The sequence below is a fragment of the Embiotoca jacksoni genome, unplaced genomic scaffold, assembly GCF_022577435.1.
Source record: "Embiotoca jacksoni isolate LCO1_2020_lvr unplaced genomic scaffold, fEmbJac1.0.p SCAF_35, whole genome shotgun sequence".
Classification (NCBI taxonomy): Eukaryota; Metazoa; Chordata; class Actinopteri; family Embiotocidae; genus Embiotoca; species Embiotoca jacksoni.
Window position 1 is genome coordinate 3203197 of NW_027185387.1, and position 14346 is coordinate 3217542.

The 14346-nt window shown below is 43.7% G+C and overlaps 1 protein-coding gene across 2 annotated transcripts; it reads left to right on the forward strand.

The window, feature by feature from the left end:
• The first annotated feature begins 4474 nt into the window (after positions 1-4474).
• cpeb1b (cytoplasmic polyadenylation element binding protein 1b) lies at positions 4475-13887 on the forward strand. 2 transcript variants are annotated; one of them, XM_069165713.1, is made up of 11 exons: positions 4475-4792; positions 4999-5220; positions 6692-6921; positions 7640-7895; positions 8013-8126; positions 8666-8755; positions 9914-10050; positions 10996-11194; positions 11366-11460; positions 11781-11861; positions 12380-13887. In XM_069165713.1, the coding sequence occupies exons 1-11, from the start codon at positions 4696-4698 to the stop codon at positions 12488-12490; spliced, it is 1632 nt and encodes a 543-aa protein (XP_069021814.1). In that variant the 5' UTR covers positions 4475-4695; the 3' UTR covers positions 12491-13887. The 2 variants fall into 2 exon arrangements, with proteins under 2 accessions (XP_069021814.1, XP_069021815.1); XM_069165714.1 differs by having other exon boundaries at positions 4475-4770.
• The last annotated feature ends 459 nt before the right edge of the window (positions 13888-14346 follow it).

Below are 14346 nucleotides of genomic sequence, written 5' to 3' on the forward strand. Positions count from 1 at the left end.
TCAGGATGATGTGGTTCTATAAAAATCTGTCAGGATGATGTGGTTCTATAAGATCTGTTAGGATAATGTGGTTATATAAGATCTGTCAGGATGATATGGTTCTATAAAATCTGTCAGGATGATGTGGTTCTATAAAATCTGTCAGGATGATGTGGTTCTATAAAATCTGTCAGGATGATGTGGTCCTATAAGATCTGTCAGGATGATGTGGTTCTATAAAATCTGTCAGGATGATGTGGTTCTATAAAAACCTGTCAGGATGATGTGGTTCTATAAGATCTGTTAGGATGATGTGGTTCTATAAGATCTGTCAGGATGATGTGGTTCTATAAGATCTGTCAGGATGATGTGGTTCTATAAGATCTATCAGGATGATGTGGTTCTATAAGATCTGTCAGGATGATGTGGTTCTATAAAATCTGTCAGGATGATGTGGTTCTATAAGATCTGTCAGGATGATGTGGTTCTATAAGATCTGTCAGGATTATATGGTTCTATAAGATCTGTCAGGATGATATGGTTCTATAAGATCTCTGAGATAAGATGGAGCCTGGTCATGAAGAGCTTTGTAAGTCAGCAAGAGAATTTTAAATTCTATCCTTGATTTAACAGGAAGCCAATGAAGAGAAGCTAAAACAGTTTTTATGACATTTTGGATAACATACTATAATATGTCACTTTTTTCACAGTTTGGACGACATACTATTGTATGAATCTTTTGTGACATTTTGGACGACATAATGTTTTTATGACATTTTGGAGGTAATAATATACTACCAAGACAAATAATCACACCGGGTTACCCCCAATGTTGATACCATGGTTACGCCCTTGGTCTAAGGCAGGCTACATCAACCAATTATTCAAACTTTATTTATATAGCACCTTTCAAACAAATCAACCAATTCAAAGTGCTTTACAAAACGATTGGCAAAATAGAAAATTGGTAGAAAAAAAAAAAGAATGGCCACCTGTCTTATCTGTGTATATCTTTATATTTTTGCACGCGAATCCAGTCTTATATAAAAAAAAAAATATGAAATAGCTGAGGCGTTTTTCCTCGTCTTGTTCTTTCCTAGTGACCTGTTTCCACGTCACGTGACCGTCCAACAAGCGCCTCGCAGTCACCTGTTCAAAGCAGAGGGCCCGAGGAGGTGGCACCCCACGACCTGTGCGGCTGGCTCTTTGATGTTGAGCACGTGACCAGAAGGAGGCCCTCGAGGCGCCGCGGATCGCTTGAACGCACGTTCACGAAATTAAGCCTAATTACGGACAGACTTCATAAATATGACCTTTACGCGCAGCCAAGCGTTAATATTGTGACACATCTTTTAGGCTATCTATCCACAACATGGCGTTTTCTCTGGTGAGTTGAAAACGAAATAACATTTTCAACAATATCTTTCCCGGATAATAAAGTAATATCTTAAGTAGGTCAATTAATTTTTTTTTTTTTTTTTTTTTTTTGCCTGAGGTGTGTTTATGAAGCAACCGCCTCTTTTACACAGTTACCTAAAAAAAAAAAAAAAAAAACAACAAACAAAAAACGTCGAAAAAACTTTTTTTTTTTTTTTTTTTTCTTTTTTTGGTGCGTGTGCGTCTCAACTTTTGAGATAAACTTTTAGCGTGACTTGTGGGTAAATTTGTCCCTCTGACTTTCCTCCGCACCTCAACCTCCCCCCACCCCCCCCGCAGAGGAACGAGGCCGGCGGCGGCGGCATCATGCCCGAGAGCCCGGACTCCGACTCTCCGGCGCTGTCCACCTGCAGCAACGCGGACATCTTCCGCAGGATGAACACCATGCTGGGCAACGCTCTGGACTTCACCGGCGTGTGCACCACTCCCAACAACCCCCGAGGAAAGCCCGACCTGCTGTGTGGTAAAGTCCCGTTCATTTTTCAGTCTGGAGAAAAGTCAGATAAAGTGTGATTTTTAGACTTGGTCCTGAAATACCTGGGTTTTTTGGGGGTTTTTTTTGCCTGCAAATGTAAAAAAAAAAAAATTGACCTTTTCGGTTGTTTTTTTTGTTTTTTTTAATTTTTTTTTATGCTGTGAGCTAACCGAGACTTCAGGTACCAGATGCAAGTCAGTGTGACAGTTAATAAGACTGTCAACATCCTACAAAAATGTGTTTTTTTTTTAATGCACCAGGCTGCTGAACAGCTGCTGAATTCAACAAGTCGAATAAAATCAGATTTACAGTCAATTGGTTCAAATGTAATCAGAAAACAGTAAATGACGAGGTTTTTTTTTAGTTTTTTTTTAATTTTATCATTTAACCAGTTGCAGGGATAATTAGTTTTAACGTTAGCTGTGGAAGCAAAAAACAAAACAACAAAAAAAAAAAGCACATTGCTGATAATTTGGTCTGCGAGCTAACGTGTTTGTTCAGGATGGTGCTCGTTAGCTTGATTTTTGGCTGCACGTGTCAGGTTTATGGTGCATTTGTAGTTCGGGTTCAATGAATACGAATGAGCATCTTTTCCTAATTTTCACATTAGATTGAACTTTGTTTTCATACTGCAAATGGTGCAATGCAAAGCTTACAGATCAGAAGCTCAAAATATAGTTGGTTTTTTTTATATTTTATTTTACTGAAAGGCCGAAGTGCAGGCAGTGGTGGAAAGTAGTCCAAGTACATCTACTAGAGTGCAACTATGAGGTCTTTCCATTTTATACTTCACCATATTCAGAGAAATATTGTTCTTTCCCCTCCACTACATTCATTTTGCATCTTTACTTGGCTTACTTGAGAGGAATAATTGACTCGATATATATATATAACAAGATTTTAACATGCAAAATAAACAACCTTTTCAGGGTCTGTCTTCAAGAAATCGGTGTGCAGTCGGGTGACATCAGTTGTCTGTTAGTTGTTAACGGCTCCAGCAAATGGCAGCATTTTTTTTTCTCTCTCCAAATTTCTCACATGGTTTTAACTGAATTCATGTTTAAATGATTGATCGTCTTACCAAAAATCTTTGATTAGAGGGGAAAAAAAAGTCCAAAAACGGATTTGTGGATCAGAAATCTTTTTTCCTTCTTTCCTCTCCCGGTAATCATCTGACAACCGCTGTGTTGTCCCTATTTATATAACTGCATATAAAGTAGTTCAAACTAGCGCCACCTAAAGCAGCTGCAACAGTAACATGCTGCTCACACACGAATGCTTGACTGATGACGGTCTAATGTACCATATAGGGACCAAACGGTACTTTTGCTTTATTTTACTAATACTTAACTACATTTTGCTGCTAATACCGCTGGACTTTTAATTTAGTAGGATTTTTTTTCATGCAGGACTTTGACTTATAATGGAGTATTTGAAAAGTGCTTTATTGGTATTTTAGTTAAGTGCAGGAAAAGTTGTACAAAAGTGAGAAGCTGCAAATTGACAATGTTAAACATTTCTTTCTTTTCCATAATTGTCTCTACTATCAACATTGTTGGCAACTCATTTGCTGTCAGTTTGCTAAAGGTTTCGGATAGTAACAATAGCTAAACGTGAGTGTAAAAGTGTATGACCTTGTTGTGCTCGGTGGTAGCTCCTGCTAAGAGTCTGGCTGTTGGATTCTCCTGCTGCTGTGCTGTAATTTGCGTTTTCTTTTGGTGCCACACATGAACACCAGAAAACCTAAAATAACCCCTAATATAAGGTGAAAAACACAAAGTGTGTTTTTAAGGTGAGAAGTTGCATCTCAATCAACAATGAAGCCCACTTTTAGTGTCTTGTGCCATCTGTTAAACCTCCTTCACCTTGTCATTATCATTCGGGTGCCAGCAGCTGATTCATGCTGCATCGCCGGTCTGCAGCATTGCAGCAATTCTTGGTTCTTTTTTTATCCCAGGAGTGAGATTTGCCAAGATTTTAAGCTCGGCACGGTGCTTGCGTCCTGTCTTTGAACTGCTCCGTTTGCTTAAGGCACATCTGCTCCTGTGACGAACAGCCTTGTTTTTTAGATGTACACCGTGAAGCGTCGCTCAGTTCTGACAGAAGCGGCAGAACGGCACAAAGGTTGCGCAACTTAAGCGACACAAAAGTAAATTGGATCTTGATGCGAACTGAGCTAAACTTCTGCTGTGGCCTCTGTGCACCATCCGCCCCAGCGTGGCGTTGCTGAATCAGGGGTGTAGCTTGCAGCTGGAAGCTCTCCAGGCCCGGAGAGGGAAGGGAGGAGCTGGCGGTGCAAATCGCTCCGTCCTCAACATCTGATCAGTCAGCTGCTTCTGCTACGGCGAGGCTGTGCCTGTTCCCCTCCGTGTTTGTGTGCAAATGTCGGGAGAGCTCACAAACACCTGATTTCAAATTAAATTCTCTGAGCGTCCTCGAGTTTGAAGTACTTTTTAATTTGAGCCTGCTGAGTCATTCGCTCCCATGCCGCCTTCCTCCGTGTTGCTGTAGCTCTGCCCCTCGCTTTCCCTTCCCCTCCCCTCCCCTCCCCGCGCCTCTGTCAGCTCGCTCAGGAAACAAGGCTAGACACAGAGTAAGCAGCGGCAGTAACGGCACCAGCGGTGGCCGCTCTCTTCCCACTGACTCGGAGACGTGCTGTGTGCCTGCCAGAGAGAGGGAGTACTTCTATCAACAAGCCAATAGCTCCGGCAGGAATTTTTCATTACACAGTTGTTAGGCAAGGAAGCAGGGAGGTGGGGGAAAGCTGATGTCATTAGCAGGGGTGTGCGAGTGCATCAGCAGCCATGTCACATGCTGCTAGGTGGGTCAGTGATGCAGACGGAGATGCATGGCAGTTGCACCGGGCACAGAGGCAGCAGGTTAGCTCCGCCGGCAGCCAGGGTAGGGGGAGATGTGGTGATGAGGGAAGTTTGGTTTTCTTTTCATGATATTTCTCCTCACAGGAGCTGTTTTGTGGCAGAGCTCACTTTGCCCCCTTTTTTTTTTTTTTCCTTCTATGTAACGCAGACTGAAACAACTGTTCTTTTTTTGGCTAACTCTGCTCTCCTCTCTTTTGCTCCCTCTCCCGACTGGATCTCGGATCAAAGAGTCGGACCTGGCTGCGGTGGGCAGCAGGAGGATGCTTTTCCCCAACTGTGGCGGCATGCCCGGCTCCCAGGAGATGCCATCATCCAGGGGCCCGCCGGGTGTCACAGACCTGGGCCTGGGCCTCCAGTCTCTCCGTTTGTCCGGCTGGGACAGACCCTGGAGCAGCCAGGAGACCGACACACACCCCTCCCCATCCCAGGTTCAGACCAGCTCTCCCTCCAGTGAGTAACCAGCCCTTTTTAAAAAAAAAAAATAAAAAAAATCTAAATGTCTTTAGGATTCACAGCAGAACTTGTGGTCTTTTTTTTATACCACATAATGTGCCCGAGTCTGCTTGGTGGTGTTGGTTCTTTTCCCAAGAGTTTGTTGGGTTTCATTTCTTTGTACATAACAGTCGATAGTGTAACGTCTATTAGGTTGTTTGATTTGTGCTGCCCTCGTTAATGCTGAAGTATGTGATGGTTGGTTAACAGCAGTCTGTCTGCATGTGGGAACAGGCTGTAGCGTCACTAGGGAGGATGATGTGGCAGTTTTGCTTTGCTGCATCTCTAGCAAGCCAGCCGGCACAAAAAAAAAAAAAAAAAAACAAGCCAGTCAAGCTACTTTTCGTTTCCCAAAGCTGAATCATGTTGCCATGGAGTCCAGTTAAAAATATGTATCCATTACCTGTTGATCTAACTGGATGACGCCAGGATGCTGTCGGGCTGAATGAGTAGGCTCGGTTAGAAAACTGCTGAAGCAATCGCACAAAGCTGCATGAAACGGGCAAACTAAGATTATGTAAACGCTGACCTGTGCGATGTCAGACAGTTTCGAGATGAGCGTCTGTCTTTAGAGAGGTACCACCGATTTGAAGGATGCCCCATTTGTCCTGACCCATTTGTAGCGCGGTAGTTTTATCGCTGCATGTCCAAACCAACCCAGCATAACTTCATTTAGAGCTTTCTAAACTGGGCCTTTTAACAAAGTGGGACAGAGCTTTTGGATGCGGCCTGCAGCTGAATAATCCCCTCAGAGCCTCATGTTCACTGTTACAGGCCACTGTCGCTGCTGCCAGCTGACTCGCTTGGTTATCAGGAGGAAGGAAGACTCCGCTTTATAATGAAGAAATTGCTGCTTAGCAAGTCGCTGGACTTGGTTTGCGGAAAGGTGATGGACGAATCGGCCTCCGGTAAAAGTCAAAAGGTCGAGATAGTTTTTCAAATTACTGCAGTCGGGCTGCAAAATATCGAAAGCGAAATTGAAAATGCTTCCCCATTATCGACTCGGCAGACTCGAGCTTGTTCGGTTGCTGTTGGCAACGTCCTGTACCTTCTTCTATAAGCACATTTTTGGCTACTTGAGTTTGCATTGCCGTGTTCCACTTCTGATAAATCAGTGGCCGTCTGTCGATTCAGCACTCGAACCCAATTTTCTTGACGCTGCCCGTCCGGCTGCAAAATGGATTTAAAGATGTGAATTTTGGAAACTTGAGTTTGCGAAGCAGCTTTCCTCCTGACCGATCGATGCGTCTCTGTAGACTCAGCAAACACATCTCATTTTCTTCAGTTTGCTCATCTGTTTGCAGAGCAGAATGCACATTACTGTCACAGATCTGAGTCATCCCGATAAGACGGTGTGTGTGTGTGCACGCATATATGTATATATGTGTGTGTGTGTGTGTATATATAGCATGATTCTCCTGTTCTCCAGTGCTAGGTATCCTGAACAGTCCCTTCAGTAGCATCCTCGGGAAGCCTCCAGGCTACCTGCCCCCTGAGTCCCTGAGCATGACTGCTGACTTCCTGGAGAAGTTCCCGAGCATGGCTCGCGTGGCAAACCGACTGGACTCGAGCTCCTTCCTGGACTCTCGCTCCAGCAGTCCCGAAGACTCGGAGACCAGCGGCTTCAGCTCGGGCTCGGATCACCTCTGTGACATGCTGGTAAGGCACATGAGCTTTGAGTTCCGCAGCTCCCGTTTGTGTTGGATTGTTGGGGAGGGGGTCGTAGGTCTCAAACACTTTGTGGTATTCACATTTACTGCTCCAATTTGACATCCAAATATAGAGAGGGGGGGATTGAACGGCTATATTCACTATTGACTCTCCCACAGATACCATAAATGATCAAATTGTACCTTGGGTCCTTATTTAGAGACGGTTCTATGTTGCTTGTTTTGTCTTTTTAAGTATATTTTATTATATTTGGTCAAACTTGCCAGTTCCATTTGTTTAAGGTGTGGAGCTATTGACGATTAAAGACGACTCTTGGTAGCGCCGGCCTGCGGTTCCTTTCTGGACTGTTTTTAAAGAGACCTGTTAGTTTTGCAAACAGTAGATTGAGATCAATTGAAAAAAAAAAACTGTTTAAAAGAAGCAAATTTGATATTTGAACTGTATTTGTATGCAAAGTCAGGCGACATGAAATATCTTCTTTTTTTTTAAAATTTATTTTTAATTTCTTGGTAGTATTATTACAATAGCTCTGCGCTGTATTCACTGTGTCTGTCATGGTGCTGCGCTTCATTTGTGCACAACAGGAGCAGTTTCTGAACTTCCTTATTGCCCCTCGTGTCCTTCACGCTCGCCATCAAATGTTTCGCACGCTGCAAGACGTCTCGTCAATCGCGTCTCGTTAACAGCCGGTCGTCTTTCTCTCCAGTCCACTTTGCGGATTTCCCCCCCCCTGCCTTACCTGTCATCAAACATGCAGAAGGATCTGCTGCGACTGGGCTCCCGCCTGGACTCCCAGGACACCAGCTCTCCTCTGACCCCGCCATCCAGTGCCAGCCCCTCCTCCTCCGCCATTTCCCGCCGCTGGCGCACCGGCTCTCCGTGGCCGGGTGCAGACATGCTCGACCAGTCGGATGACGCATTCAGCATTGAGAGGGAGGCTCGCCTGCACAGGCAGGCTGCAGGTAAGCTCGCTAAACCCTTTTTTTTTTTTTTTTTTTTTTTTTTTTAATCGCCTCCAAACCCCCGGAGGATGCAGGCTCGCCCTCGCCCTCGACTAACCCTTGTTCTGCACCCATCAGCGGTGAATGAGGCCACGTTCACCTGGAGCGGTCAGCTGCCTCCCAGGAACAACAAGGACCCCCTGTACTCCTGCAAGGTCTTTCTTGGTGGTGTTCCTTGGGACATCACAGAAGGTACAACGCCGTCCGCGTTATTTAATGATGCTCGTTTTTAAGATCGGACGCGGACGCGTTTCAATTCGGGCTCGCATATTTTCACAATCTGGTGGTTTCAAATAAATGTCAGTGAGACGTCCTCGCGCGTTGAAGCAGGAGGAGTTTTCAGAAAGGCTTTGAATTAATTCGGGCTTTAGAGAGGAGACTTGTGAAAGAAGGTAAAAAAAAAAAACACGACGCGTGCATATACATGTTCGAAAGAAGGTCCTATCATGTTCTCCTCTACAACCCCGTAGTCTTATTCCTTCTGTGTTTTTCAAGCCGATCATAATTTAGCAACATTTCTATGCACGTCACAGTTTGCGGTTTCGGCCTCGACCATAATAAATTCATTAATTTGAATTAAGCTACAAGAGCACGGGAGATCAAACTAATGTAGTTGTAATCATGTATTGTGCACATGTTTAACAGGTAAATGTTAATTCCCCCCCCCCCCCCCCCCCCCCCCCCCCCAAAAAAAAAAAAAAAAAAAATCTCCACCTACTGCTCTATTTCAGCTGGCCTCATGAGCACCTTCAGCGGCTATGGCCCTCTGACTGTGGAGTGGCCGGGTAAGGATGGAAAGCACCCTCGCTGCCCTCCCAAAGGTAATGTGGCCAAAGGTAACGACAGGCTGGTAGGCTATTTGATTTCCTTTCCTGGTTTTAGGGTGGTACTGTGGTGAGCACCCGGCATGCTGGTGAGTTTTAACGGTCGGTCCTTTTAGAAGCTACTTCAGGACGGTGACGTTGGGCATAGCTGGAGCATAAAACACGGTGCTTGAAGCAGAAACTGGACACAAGAGAAATGCCTCATTAACTTTGGGGCTAAGTGCTAGTTTGTAGGAGTTCTTATGGGTTTGACTTTCAGAGGCGATTTAGATCAGCGGTTCAGAAGTTTTTTTTTTTTTTTTTGTTTTTTTTTTGTGACGTACCACCACAGCTCAGCAGATTAACCCCAAATACCCTTCAAGTTATGTGTGAGTATTAATTTATTTTAAACTCGATTGTTATGTAACACCCCCCGATTTATATTGAACTGAGGCTGGAGATCTCATCCGCTAATTCATTAATTACATTTAGGTCTTTCAAAATGTATCATTTCCTTTTAGCTTTATTTCAACTGTAACTTTTATCCTTATAAGCACTGAATTATAATAAAAAAAAATTTAAATCTTTTTCCGCTGTTTATCTTGGCCATCTCTTAACTTTTTTTTTTTTTTTTTTAATTTTTTTTTTTTACTACTTTGAGCCATTCATCTATCCAATGTTTTTTTTAGCCAGGCAACAATTTATACTTACAAAACATTGACCTGTTTATCCATTACATGTTTACCTAACTTTTGAAATGTTCACGTATTACTTTACTTAAAACTGTTCTTTCTTTTCTGATCTGTTTTTCTAACTAGTTTTTACATGTCCTGAATGACAGTTTAGTGTCGTTCCAACGGATCCACCATCAAACCATTTGTTCATTATTATAATATTGTTAAGCTAATGACACAGGAATTAGTAAATATTTAGCTTTTTTTTTTTTTTTTTGCTTGATGGATGATTGAATGGATAAATGACTCGCGGTCATGAAAATGTTGTCAATCATATTGTCAAGGAAACAAAAGAATCCTGAATGCTGTCCGTGAGCTCGGTTTAATAACTTAGTCTGGTGATCTGAAGTTTAAGTACATCAAGCTCTTTTTTTTTTTCTTTAAGGTAAATTAAACGGTGTATTGTTCTCCATCATGAAGTACTTTGCTGTGTGTTTTGTAGGCTACGTTTACCTGGTGTTTGAGAACGAGAAGTCTGTGCGGGCGCTGCTCCACGCCTGCTCCCAGGACCCGTTTCACCCCGACGACAACAGGGAGTACTACTTCAAGATGTCCAGCCGCAGGATGAGATGCAAGGATGTGAGTAGAAAACGACCCGCGAAGCCCAACGACGCACGCGAAACGAGAGCGACGCAATCTTTAACGCCGAGCGACAGAGACTTCGTCCACCTCAAAGTGTTCGGTGTTGTGATGAAAGGACTTTTGGAAAACTTGCTGCACTGATTGTTGTGAAAAGCCTAAAAAGAGGTTTAGAAATGGAGGTACACCAATCGAGAGAGAGAAGTAATCCATACGGCAGCCTGCAATAACGCCTGACAACCCGGTGCGTGTGTGTGTGTATATATATATATCAAGAATCTGAGGAGGTTCATTTGCAAAAAGTTTGACGCATTTAAATCGTACTGCGTGAAATTGAATGCGAGTGTTCTCCACTGGACTGTAAATCACATTTATCAAGCAAAATGCCAATTAATCAAACATTCACAATCACTGCAGATTCTTAAGTGAGATTATTTACTGCTCCCACTTTTGTCATTAATTTAAAACGGTGAAACGACACAAATAACTTTGATTTTGTCTCCGTGAAGTCTTCGAGGTGTGATGACCGAAACACAAACCAAATAATTCTTCACACCGTCTTCTGAGAGATGTTGTTTGTTTTTTTTTTTTTTGCCGTCGTGTCCCATTTATCAAAATGTGAAAGTGAAATAGTCCTCAACGGTTTTGTACAGCTCCTCGCGTTTGGACTATAAATCGTTCGAGGACTTTGACTTTTAATTTAGGGAAAAGGGTCGGTTTGGAGGAAACATTTCTTAAATTGAAAGTCTGCACCAGAACTCTTGGCATCCAGCCAGCGTTCAGAACGACGCCGTCCCGCACCGTCCTGCACCGTCCCGCACTGTCCCCAGCCCGACTCGGCATCCTATTTAAACACGTGAAGGAGGGTAAGTAATCCCCCCCCCCTGACTCCTGTGACCCGGCTCCCTCCCTCCCTCCCTCCCTCCCTCCCTCCTCCTGCTGCAGGTGCAGGTGATTCCCTGGGTGATCTCTGACAGCAACTACGTGCGCTGCCCCGCTCAGCGCCTCGACCCCAGTAAGACGGTGTTTGTGGGCGCGCTGCACGGCATGCTGAACGCCGAGGCGCTGGCCAGCATCATGAACGACCTGTTCGGAGGCGTCATGTACGCCGGCATCGACACGGACAAGCACAAGTACCCCATAGGTGAGACTGCCGGTGTGTTTTTTTTGTTGTTTTTTTTTAAATTTGCGCTCTCATTTGCTCCGGGGTCGGGTGACGCGGCGCGCTCTCGTCGGTCACCTCTGCATCTTTTTTTTTTATATCCTGCTCATCTTTTAATAACGTCGGTTTAAATCCGACCCGTCTTGTGTCCAGGCTCCGGACGTGTCACCTTCAACAATCAGCGCAGTTACCTGAAGGCTGTCTGCGCTGCATTTGTGGAGATTAAAACACCCAAGTTTACAAAGAAGGTAAAAAGGATGCACTTTAATTAGCGTTTGTACTCATCAATGGCACCTTTTTTTTTTTTCTGCGGCGCAGAGCTCGAGAGGCTGCTGGCTCTCAACATTAATACCCAAACGAGAGTATAATAATAATAATAATAATAATAATAACAACGCCTCCTGCAGCACCAGCACTTAAAAACCCCCGTTTGTTTTTAAAGACATTTTTTTTTTTTAAAGAGCGCTTGATCAGCAGCTCGTCGCTTCAGCGGCGGGTGCTGTTCGGTAAACTTCTGTGCCTCTCTTGGTGGGCCGGCTGTAAACCGAGCGCTGTCGTTCCCCCCCAGGTCCAGATCGACCCGTACCTGGAAGACTCCATGTGTCAAGTTTGCCTTCGCCAACCTGGGCCTTTCTTCTGCAGAGACCCGGTGAGTGGAAATCCACTTCAAACAAATCTTTGTCTTGCCAGCAAGTGACGAGGTTTGGTTTCGGTCACGTCAGCAGAATGCAGTCGAGCAGGGTATGACGTTTATTCTTGAAATGTTCTTTTCCCACTGGTCTGCTTTGTGTTTGACTTTTACGGCACCTTTTACTCATACGGCTGTAAAGTTTCTTTTTCCCCAAGTCATGAAAAATGTACTAAAGGAAGTAAATAAAATTTCAAATGCATGAAATGGACTACAGTTTAGTACAGTAAAAAGTAGCTGTCATTGTTGTCTTGATGCATCAAATGTAATTCTCAATATTAGAATATATTCACATGGATCTTATTTTCCTCGTTGAACCCACAGTGACTTTGAGGAATATGAACATTTGTACTTGCTGTAAAAGTTAATTCCCTTTTTTTTTTTTGTTTGTTTTTTTTGAAATGATCTCCCACAAATTGTTTTGCCAACATGAGAAACGTCTCCGCACTTCGCTCAACCACCCGTCTGTGTTCACTCAGGCCTGCTTCAAGTACTACTGCCGCTCCTGCTGGCACTGGCAGCACTCCATGGACATCTTCAGCAACCACCGGCCCCTCATGCGCAACCAGAAGAACAGGGACTCGAGCTAGAGCCCGGGGGAGGGACGGGGATCCAGACCCTCCTGAAGGGCCAGAGGAAGAGCTCCTCTCTCCGAGGCGAGGCCGCCCGCCAAGGAGAGCACGTGTGCCGGACGTCCCTCGTCCACGAGGGCACCAAGGCACTCCACCAGGCACTGGGGGATATCACTGTAGAAAATGTTCACTTTTGCACTTGCTACATTTTTGCTGTTGTTCAGTGGCACTATGCACACTGACCTTGTTGGGAGAGACAAGGGGCCCTTCACACTTCCCAGACTTGTGGCCAGACAGAGAGATAGGAGTCAGCTGGAGGTTAAGAAGTGGATGAAAATGCCTTTTTTTTTTTTTTTTTTTTTTTTCCTTTTTTTTTTTTTTTTTTTTTGGTTTACATGTGTTGCATAGTGAAGAGCAATCACGCAAGTATCATTGCCGTTCATTGGCAAACGCCATACAGTGCCTTTAACTTTTTATTTTTTTCCCCTCCCCCTCCCCCAGTTGGCATCTGTTTTTTTCCTGTGCAAGCCAACTGGTGTTTCTTACTTTTGGGAGTTGAATGTCGGGCTTCATTTAACCAGTCGCATTTCAGACATTTTTACGCAGTTTTTTACTAATTTGTACACAAACGGTTTTAAGTCATGACATGAAAATTTTGAACAGAATTCTATCAGGCGGCTGTTTATGGGAAACCCCCCCCTTTTATTATTTTCATTTTTTTTTTGTTGTTTTATTTTTTCTCATACATTTTTTTTTTTTTTTTTTTTTCCTGCGGCTATTTTTCTTTTTAATTTGCCCTCCCAAATTTCAACTGAACGGGCACAAATTGTTGGATGTACTACTTTAACTTGCTTCGTTGGTCCAGTTATATTAAATGTGTGTAACGATGGTACTGGATGCGCCTCAACTGGTGATCCATTTTTTTCAAGCTACTGACGGATCCTTTTGAAACTCGAGTGAATGAATCATTTGAATGTACATAGTTTGATTTTTTTGCACTTTTTAATTTGCACGTGTGGAGAGGTGGCAGTGGTTTTTAATCACTTTTGTACATCAGCAGGGGGACACGCCTACGTTAGAACAGCTGCTTGTTTCCTGTTGAATGTAAGAACTTCCACTTAGCTGACGATAAATTATCTATCCAGAGCTTGAGTAGACCCCAGTAAAACGACCCCACGCTTTCTTATCCCATTTTGCCTTCTCGTTCCAGTTGGACAAATGCATAACGAGCTGTGTGCCAAAGACAACATGTCTTTTCTTTATCCATTAGGTTTGTCATGCTGAGCTTGTTGTCCCTCGGCCCAGCTGCTTTTTAGAGTTTTGAAAGTCTACCTCATTGTGGTCTGCCAAGTTTGCTGCTACTTACAGTTGTGGAGTATGTTCAGATTGGGCACAATAAAGGTGTTTCAGCATTACCGGCAAGTCTGGGCTCTTAATTACTGCGACTGTTGGGAGTTAATTCTTCTGAACTCCTGTTTCTCCTCCTCTCCCCCACCCTCCCTCCCTCCAACATCCACACATCAAGCACTGAATCACTGTTGTAAACATTTTAAGTGACTTTAATTTAGACGCTGACCTCCAGTGAGGAAGCCTGCAGGTGTTGCACTGAAAGAAGAGTCCGGTGTCTGCACTACTGGTCGGTTGTCTTGCTCGCTTACATTTTAAATCGCAGGAATTAGGATTACCACGCTCGTATCCAAATTAAATGAAAATTAGTGAAATTCGCAAAAAAAAAAAAAAAACACGTCAACTTCATGACAAAAAAAAAAATGCAATCCTTCAATTTGTACAAAATTCTCCACTGAATTTATTATACTGGGCAACATGTTTAAAAGTGGGATTTTTATTGGATATCTGTTCGTATTGCGACGCAA

What these genes read in the sequence shown, in the direction of transcription:
- cpeb1b (XM_069165713.1), top strand. Translation starts at nt 4,696, where the DNA reads ATGTCACATGCTGCTAGGTGGGTCAGTGATGCAGACGGAGATGCATGG. An exon ending in TCAGACCAGCTCTCCCTCCA is followed by an intron (nt 5,221 to 6,691) that starts GTGAGTAACCAG and finishes CCTGTTCTCCAG; the next exon opens with TGCTAGGTATCCTGAACAGT. An exon ending in CCCTCGCTGCCCTCCCAAAG is followed by an intron (nt 8,756 to 9,913) that starts GTAATGTGGCCA and finishes TGTGTTTTGTAG; the next exon opens with GCTACGTTTACCTGGTGTTT.